General features: G+C 45.1%; 1 protein-coding gene across 1 annotated transcript; it reads right to left on the bottom strand.

The window, feature by feature from the left end:
• Positions 1–6401: 6401 nt before the first annotated feature.
• LOC147606887 (uncharacterized) lies at positions 6402–8804 on the bottom strand. The gene is made up of 2 exons (XM_086791274.1): positions 8257–8804; positions 6402–8174 (listed from the first exon to the last, which is right to left on the bottom strand). Exons 1-2 carry the CDS (start codon positions 8627–8629, stop codon positions 6748–6750), a joined length of 1800 nt encoding a protein of 599 aa, XP_086647400.1. The 5' UTR covers positions 8630–8804; the 3' UTR covers positions 6402–6747.
• Between the last annotated feature and the right edge of the window lie 700 nt (positions 8805–9504).

The following is a 9504-nucleotide window of genomic DNA, read 5'->3' on the forward strand; positions in this document are numbered from 1 at the left end:
TAACATTCACGGACCGAGCCACTAACTAGAATGCCTAGTATGATAGTAATCATTTTCCCACTTTTGAAGCTCTTTGAGATACGTTTTTGCATCGGTTCCGGAAGGACAAAACCCCTTCTCAAGTCCTTCACACAAGCTTCGAAGCCTTCGATAGAAGAAGCTTCCTGTGGAGGATTATGCGGCCGAATTTTGCACCTTTCAGAATCGCGTGGATCCCACGATCCATCCCAATGATGCATTCATGGGAGAATGGTTTGTCCACGATCTTTGGAAGGAGCTTAAGCCCACCATCGTATCTGTTGATGTCACCATCATTGGGTTCAATGCACTGGTGGAGGCAGCACGCAGATCCGAGACCATCATGATGGTTCGTACAAAGAAGAAAAAAAAACATAAAGCCACTGTTGATTCCTCTGAGGAGGATGACACATCGGCAGATGATTCATCATCAAAGTCTGATTTTAACACTGAGTCCAAGCACAAGAGTCAAAAGAAGAAAAGCCAGATGCCAGAGAAAGAAGTCGAGGAATGACTGATGGCAGCATTGGCTAGGTTTACTCGGGGAAGTGCAGCTAGCTCTGTGTTCGGATTACGACCAGATGTTTGGTGTTCGAAGTGTTCTAATCCACCATGTCACACTAAGGAGGAGTACAAATTAATGGCTTTTTATGCAATCTGTTAGACAACCACCCATGCTATGGTACAATGGCTACACGCGATCCACCGTACCTGTCCAACAAGTCGCCCCAGTTTTTGCTCCAGTGGCACCAGTTCGTCGGCGTACTTTTGGCAGAGGTCGTGGTGGTGGCAATGCGCCTGGGGAACCATTCCAGTGCTTTTATTGTTCGGCTCTAGGCCACCGAAAGACGGATTGCCCAATGTGGCAATGCCACCAGTAGGCCCAGGGAGTTAATCCTCCACCTCTTGCACCAGCAGTCAACATGGTGCAGGTGGATAATCAAATTTTCTATGGTAATCAACAAGTTCCAACGGCAATGGTGGTCACTAGATCCAAAGGATCAGTCACTCACAAGATCACAAAGATAGAAGATGAATCCAATAGTCCAGTAAGGCCCGCTGCATGGAAGGAATAGAAGAAGGTCAGGGACTAGGTCACCCGGATGGTGCAAGATGCAAAGGCGACAGTCTAGACATGCCAAGTCAGTTCCAATGCGAGTGATGTGCCATGAGGATCTCTGGGTATATCTTGTTGACCAATGTAGGTTGTTTTAGTGGTAGTCAACATGGATAAGCAATTTCCTCCAACTGAGAGTAGCAAAACCAGTATGCCAGTGCCCCCTGTAAGTGCTAAGGGTGACATGGTGATTGGTCAAAAGGAGAATGTAGTAGAAGCACCAAGGAAAGTGTCAGTAGACACTCTAGTGAGAACGCAGACGGGATATCCATCCAGCCCGCAGTGGCGAAGATGGTTTGCCAATTCATGAAAGCAAAAGAACCAGTCTTGAAGACTACTTGCCAGTCGCGGTGAAGGATAAAGAAAGAAGTAAGGATGGAATGCCCTTACCTATGCGGCGACACCCCGGTTGCCCACTGGATCTACCACAGCTTGGTGGATATAGATCGGATTACGATCTATGGGAAGATTTGAAGGAAATGAAATTAAATATTTCATTGGATCAATTTTTGACACTGGTTCCCAGTTCTTGGACAAAACTACTCTAGAAGGTGGTTCCAACAAAGAACCAATTGTGGGAAGTTCCAGAGAAGGCACCAGTCTATGTTGTGGTAGAGCTGACACCAGATTTTGATGGGGTAATTCCAGAGCTTACAGTGAAAAATAATAATCACATTGTGTCTGGTGTTCTGGTGGATGGTGGCTCTGGAGTTAACATTTTGTCTGAAACCATGCTAAAACCTTTGGGAATCATGGACATCCATCCCGCACCTTTCTCTGTCAAGATGGCGGATCGAGTGCGGCCCTTAGGGATTGTTCTCGGGGGGGGGGGGGGGGGGGGGAAATCATTACAGTGGGGCTGACTGTGCTTTTCCAATCACGTTTGGAGGAAATTGTCGGATGGAGGAAATCGCCGCCGGTCCAATGCTCCTGGGTCGTCGACCCTAGCTTCGGCATGGAAAAATCAAGCAGAACTGGGCCACTGATTAGATCACCATCCGAAGAGGTAAGAAGAAGCTCAGGATATCTGTCGCCAACAAGGGTACTCTCAAGCCGTCCGCTCGTCCACTCTATGTTGAAGGTCTCAACTGGCTTGAGGGAGTAGAAGAGGATGAAGAAGAACAGATTCTTAAGGACAATACAGATCTGGTCTCTCTGTTTGATGTTGATGTTGACAAGATCATTTTCCAATACGATCCGGCTATTCATTTGGTCGACATAGAGAAAGCACCAGTAGCAAGAGAAGTATAGAAAGGACTGGCCACTTTGGATGATCCAATGCTCGTACTGGATACACTATATCCGGATGTACCAGAGGAAATTAATGCACTCATTGCAGCAGCTGGGGAACTACATGAGAAAAACATGCAAAAAAGTTCCAGAGTACAAGCTGATGAGCTTATAGATATGAATTTAGGCGATGAGCATGAACCTAAATTGGTCAAGGTCAGTTCTTCATTAACACAGGAATGGAAGCAACAGCTCCAGGAATTGCTGACAGAGTACAAGGATGTGTTTGCCTGGAGTTATACAGATATGAAGGGGATTGATTCAACATTTTACCAGCACAAGATCAATCTCAAAGAGGATGCTATCCCTGTTCGGCAAAATCATTACCGAATGAATCCCAACTATGCCAAGCAGGTTAATTGATAAGCTGTTAAACGTGGGTTTCATCTATCCAGTGGACAAGGCCAGCTAGGTTTCCCCTATTGTCATTGTCCTGAAGCCAGAGCTCTTTGGGACAATACGGCTGCCTCTGTGGCCAAATTTTTGTATGAAATGATCATGGTTGTCCACCACCAGTAGAGCTTGTTAGTTGATCAAGGAGGCCACTTTCTGAATGAAGTCATCCCCGACACAACATATGATTATTCATAAAAAATCCACAGTGTATTATCCGCAAGCCAATGGACAGATCCACAGGCAGAATCCACCAATCAAGTGCTCCAGAGGATTTTGAAGAAGATTGTGAATGAGAACCAGACCGAGACTGGGACCAGAAGCTGTTGTCTTTCATGTTCTCATGTTTGGGCAAGAAAGATTATGTCCGCTTTGTTTGTGAGCTCTTCGATTCTGATTCCCGTATTCCATGAGAGAGAGAGAGAGAGAGAGAGAGAGAGACTACTCTCTCTCTCTCTCTCTCTCTCTCTCTCTCTCTCTCCGTGAGACAAGGAGAGAGAGAGAGAGAGAAAGAGAGAGAGAGAGAGAGTAGCTCAATCTCTCTCTCACTCTCTCTCTCTCTCTCTCCCTACTCTTTGGCTCTCTCTCCCCATGAGACGGGGAGAGAGAGAGTGTGTGCTCTCTCTCTCACTCTCTCCCCGTCGGGAAGAGAGAGAGAGAGTGACGAGAGAGAGTGTTCTCTCTCTCTCTCTCTCTCTCTCTCTCTCTCTCTCTCTCTCTCTCTCTCCGATGGGGAGTAGAGAGAGAGAGAGAGAGAGAGAGAGAGAGAGAGCTCTCAACGTGCAGTGCCATGTGGCGGCGTCGGCCACGTGGCACTGACATATGTATTGCTTGTGCATAGGCAATACACGTGGCCACATGGCCTTGAGGAGAGAGAGAGAGAGAGAGAGAGAGAGAGAGATGTTGCTCATTCTCTCTCTCTCTAATGTCTCTCTCTCTCTCTCTCTCTCTCTCTCTCACACACACACACACATGCACGCGCACACACACACACACTCTCTCTCTCTCTCTCTCTCTCTCTCTCGTGTACACACACACACACTCTCTCTCTCTCTCGCGCACACACACACACACACTCTCTCTCTCTCTCTCTAACGTCTCTCTCTCTCTCTCTCTCTCTCTCTCTCTCTCGCGCACACACACACACACTCTCTGTCCCACACACGCACACTCTCGTACTCTCTTTCACATACACACACACACTCTCTCTCTCTCTCTCCTCTCTCTCTCTCTCTCTCTCTCTCTTGCTTTCTCTCATCCTGTGAGATGGGGAGAAAGAGAGAGAAAGGGCGAGAGAGTAAGTGAGAGAGAGTGTACTCTCTCTCACTCACTCACTCACTCTCTCTATCTCTCCCTCTCTCTCTCTCTCTCTCTATCCGTCTCTCTCATCACGGAGAGAGAGAGAGAGAGAGAGAAAGAGAGAGAGAGAGAGAGAATAAGAGAAGAGAGAGAGAGAAAGAGAGAGAGCGAGAGAGAGAGAGAGAGAGAGAGATAGAGGGGGAGAGAGAGAAGAGAAAGGAGAGAGGGAGATTGTGGGAGAGAGCAAGTAGAGAGAGAGAGTGTGTGTGAGTACACACACACACACTCTCTCTCTCTCTCTCTCACACTCTCATTTTCTCTCTCTCCCTATTAGATGGGGAGAAAGAGAGTGAAAGAGCGAGAGAGAGAGAGAGAGAGAGAGAGAGAGAGAGAGAGAGTACACTTTTTTGTACTCTCTCTCTCACTCACTCTCTCTCTCTCTCTCTCTCTCTCTCTCTCTCTCTCTCTCTCGCTCTTTCACTCTCACTCTCTCTCTCTCTCTCTCTCCCTCTCGAGAGAGAGAGAGAGAGAGAGAGAGAGAGAGAGAGAGAGTGAGAGTGAAAGAGCGAGAGAGAGAGAGAGAGAGAGAGAGAGAGAGAGTGGAGATGGAGAGAATGAGAGAAGAGAGAGAGAGAGAGAGAGAGAGAGAGAGAGAGGGGGTGAGAGAGACAAGAGAAAGGAGAGAGAGAATGTGGGAGAGCACAGGTAGAGAGAGAGAGAGTGTGTGTGTGTGTGAGTACACACGCACACACTCTCACTCTCCCTCTCTCTCTCTCTCACTCACTCTCTCGCTCTCTCAGCGAGGTAGCATGTCAAGAACTTACTGAACCCAAGGAGATTGTTTACCACCCCGGATGCAACCTTCACCCTACCCAAGCAACAATATATATATATATATATATATATATATATATATATATATATATATATTATAATGAGACACACAAGTATGCCACGTGTGATCACTTGATGAAAGCATATATATATATATATATATATATATATATTAAAATGACAAACACAAGTATACCACGTGTGATCATTTGATGAAAGCTACTCTCATGATGTCTATTTATAGATGTATGCTAGCATCTTTGACCAATGACTATCAAAACAGCACTTTAAGAGTCATAGATTTTTAGGAGCACAATATATAAAAGAACGCCATGCCTACCCGACGAGACCATGGCCCCAAAAATGTTAATTTTGAGACCGCCTAACACAATAGCAATACTTGGCAATACTTAGCAAGTACCAGCTCGCCACCTTTAAAGATAAACACATCACATTAACCCAACAGAAGAAAGAAGGCAAGAGCTCCATCAGATCATCAACCCCAAAAAAAAAAAGAACTGCCTCAACAATAAGGCCCTCTATTGACTCTGGCAACCCTCCTCACCCAAGTACAAGACAAAATTTAAGAACTTATGATCCTGTTTTGAACCAGCAATGTCTACCGAGTCCTGATGTCTCATAGCTCTTGCCTCTAGATTATGGTTCTAATTTCTCACTTCTGTTTTCCTCAGCACAAGCCCTTTGGATCATTTGACGTCAAGCTTTTTGCATAGTTCAAATAAATATCAACTCAGCAAAAGAGACTTTTCTTCAATACTTTGTGCTTTAAACCCCTTCATGCACTGTTGTTTCAAAGTTTTTTACCCTCTTCAACTCTTTTTTAATAAACTAGCAAAAAAAGATAAGACCATGACATGGGTGACCATAAACTCATTCGCTCATTGGCAAGTGACAAAGGACCTCGTTCCTGCAAAACTGACTTCACAAAGAAACAAGACCATAATCCTTCACATCGGCAAGCTCTCGCTGCTACTTGTGCCTTCAGCCCAGGCCACACTATCTCAACTTACACAACACACACAGTCGAACCCCTGATTCATACAAAAACCTTGTGTTACATCCTAGTACTGAGTATTAGTATTGCCTCCCTCGATCCACTTGTCTTTAGGTTGCCCACATAAGGGCAAACATGTGCCAAAGTATCAAATAAACAAAAACACGAAAACATGCACAGAAACATGGGACAGCTTCTCTTCACACCGTCAAGCTGTCGATACGAGGGTGACCATAAACTGCCATACGAACTAGCTCTTCACAAGTGACAAAGGACCTCGTTCGACTACAAAAAGAAAGAAGACCACACGCGACTTGTGCCTAAGGCCCATGCCATACACTCTGATTTTCTCTGCTTACACAGCACACCCAAAATGAGCCGATCAGCTTGCAGCTCAACAACCAAAAAACAAAATGAGGCCATCAGCTTGCACAGTTTGTCATAAGTCTAATGTATTCAACATATTCACCTTCCTAATTTGTAAAAGGGCCGTAGGTCACTCTTGACACTGCTGACATGCACAGTCAAACCCCTAATTATTCAAAAACCTTACTAAGTAGTCCACTTGTCTTTAGGTTGCCCACATGAAGGGCGAACATGTGCCAATGTATCACATAAACAAAAACATGAATACATGCACAGAAACAAAAACTTGTCTTCAAGCCGTCTCTGCTGCCATGACATGGGTGATCATAAACTGACAGTAAACCATGCGACAACTCGTTCCTGCAAAAAGGACTTCAAAAAGAAAAAAGACCATTATCCTTCACATAAGCAAGCTCTAGCTGCTGCTGCCACGCGTGACTTGTGCTTTTTTTGAACCTTCGGCCCATGCCATACACTCTGATTTCCTCTGCTTCACAGTGATCCACTTGTCTACCCACCACTTGTCATGAGCTTGAGATAAAGGCATCCCAGGTGCCACATCTTCATGCCATTTCTCCTCTGTATTGATGAAGGAAGGATAGAATGTAGATGAAACAGCGCCAGCCCAATCAAAATCAACAAACTTGATATTAAATCCTCCTTCCACTGATCTTGCCATGATGTTTGGAGCCCGCATGTCCCCATGTGCAAATTCTACCCTTTGTGAAACATCCTCAAGTTCAATCGAATCCTTGTTTGGAGCCCGCATGTCCCCATGTGCCCTTAGCAAAGCATCCTCAACTGCTAGCTGCAATTCCGACTTGTCAACTTCTGGCACATTGTTGCACCATTGATGGACAGATTTCCAGTCATCTGGAGAGAGGTACTCCATCTCAACAGCAAACCAGCCCCCTGCAATTCCTGAACAGTCGAATAGCTTGGGAGCGAGGTCACCTTCTTGTGCCCATCTCTTATGCACTTCCTTCCCATATCTCTTGCAGTACTTAAACAATCGGCGCTCCCTGGTCTGCTTCATCTCCACCAAAAAAAGAAGCTTCTTGGCTCCAATGCGCTCGACATACCGCACTTGCTTTTCCTGTAGTGGATACGGGATCCTCTTATCAACTTTTGGAGGTGGTGCACTGTAATACTTCAGCAATTCAGAAACCCCTTTTTTTAAGCCCAACATAGCTCTGCAAAGGCTGTCCATGTCTGTCTTGTCATATGAATTGATGTAACAGTGCATAAAGGGGGTGAACGGCTGACAAGCCACCTTGGAGAAGAAAGCGAGTCCACTGATCCTGATATGGACACCCACCAGCTCAACAAGAAAACAGGGACAGAATGTGCTCTCTCTATCGTGCTCTTCCATTTCAGAGAGGAACAAGCCATAATAATGGATAGCCTGGAATAATGTGTTCCCCTCATTTATCTTTCCTTCCACTGAGTAAACCATGTGTCTTTCAGACACCACAGACCCATCAGTGGTGCAGGACTTTACAGTTATTGGAAAAAATTTCTGTCCCAGATACTTGCCGAGCAGTGCATTGAATGCATTCATTTTCTCTTTTTCATTCTTGAAATCATGTACCACCAGGTTGCATAGGTCAACCACAAGTTGGCACTCCTGGTTACCAAACTCGATTCTTGAAGTGTTGAACCTGTCAACAAAATTTGCAAATGCAGGGTGCGCTAGGGTTAGTGGAAAAGGGGGCTCTGCTTCAGGAGGGATGTGGCACAAATATACAAGCCCTTCTTGAGCTTTTCTCCAATTGTCAGCCTTGCACAGAGAGGAGGGTGTGCCAAGCTGTCGAACATGGTCAAAGTAATCATAGTTTGTATCTACATGGAAAGCAATGCAATCATATATCCATAAACAGAGATAGATCACAAGTCATGCAAAGAAAGAAGACTCAGTTCAAACCTGCTTCCAACTGGGTGTCCACCTCGGCGGTCATCGCTGCTATCGCTGCATTCTCTGCCTCCATCATTTCCATCATACGTTCCATTTTTGCCGTCGTCAACCTAATGTCATCTTTCAGCTCTGCCATCACGTCGTTTCTCTGTGCCACATCACGTTGCAACTGTTGTGAGGTATTGGTATCAGTTGCTTCGTGCAGCCTCTTCAGGCACGCTTGCTGCTCAATCCTCAACACCCGCAAAAGCTTTCTGTCCTCGAGTTCTTGGTCACCAAAAAGAAGAACTTCGCGGTGCAGCTCATTCCGCCGTTGGATTGCCTGCTCCACGCGCGCCAGAAGGGTGGCCTGCTGCATGCTCTTCCGTTTCCTTGCCGACATCGCGCTCAGTTAGGGTTTTTCAGCTTGTTCCATAGTCGTTTAAGACACAGAGTAGCGCTACCCTCATCTTAGATGAATTATTGAAAGGTGCCTTGATAAGAGCCGCCTTTAGGAACAAGCAAAACAAGTATCAATGAAGTCATGCACATAGCATTGATTGGGGGGGACAAACTTCAAAGGAATTCGGGATCCACACATAGTATAAATTTGGTAACCATCTTGGAACCAAAAGACAAAAAAGTTACAAATTGTAACTTTTTTATATTCAAGGTTACCATTTGGTAACTTTGCATTAGTAAAAAAATTACCAAATGGTAACTCAATTTTCAAGAAAAATAACCATTAGGGTTTTTCTGTAAGTCTACGACTCGTGTCTAAGAAGGCTCAAATTGATGGCTTGAGATGCACCAAGTAGCATTCATTAAAGGTATCTTGCTTATGTTTTCCAAAGTTTCTTCAATAAATAATAAAAATAGCTTGAGTTTTTTTAAACTCGTAGAGCACCTAGCCTATGTGAAGAGAACTTGGTAACTTGAAAATCTGGAAAGTTTTGAAATGGTAACTCAAATTTTGGAATAAGTTACCATTGGTAATTTTATGAAAATCTCAAATTTATACTATGGATCCACATCATCACGAGGTGTTGGATGTGTTGGCCGACTGAACCCGTACAAGGCTAAAACATGTCAAAACATTGGATATATTGCATCAAACCCATACAAAGCTACATGATGTGCACGCGGGCGAGGTGGTCAGAGCCCACACGCTCGGGAGCCTCAAGGTGTTGGGTTCAAAACCTAGATGAGGATGGCGGGGGGCCCTACTCCTAGTTCAAAATGTCTCGAGATACGCGATACAACCGTCCACCATCGATC

The sequence above is a fragment of the Cibotium barometz genome, chromosome 56 (assembly GCF_041138505.1).
Source record: "Cibotium barometz isolate CiBa-2024 chromosome 56, ASM4113850v1, whole genome shotgun sequence".
NCBI lineage: Eukaryota > Viridiplantae > Streptophyta > Polypodiopsida > Cyatheales > Cibotiaceae > Cibotium > Cibotium barometz.

Excerpts from the sequence above, each read along its gene's own strand:
- LOC147606887 (XM_086791274.1), bottom strand. The coding sequence starts at position 8,629 with ATGTCGGCAAGGAAACGGAAGAGCATGCAGCAGGCCACCCTTCTGGCG. Across the intron at positions 8,175-8,256 it reads GGACACCCAGTTGGAAGCAG|ATACAAACTATGATTACTTT; the intron begins GTTTGAACTGAG and ends CTTTCCATGTAG.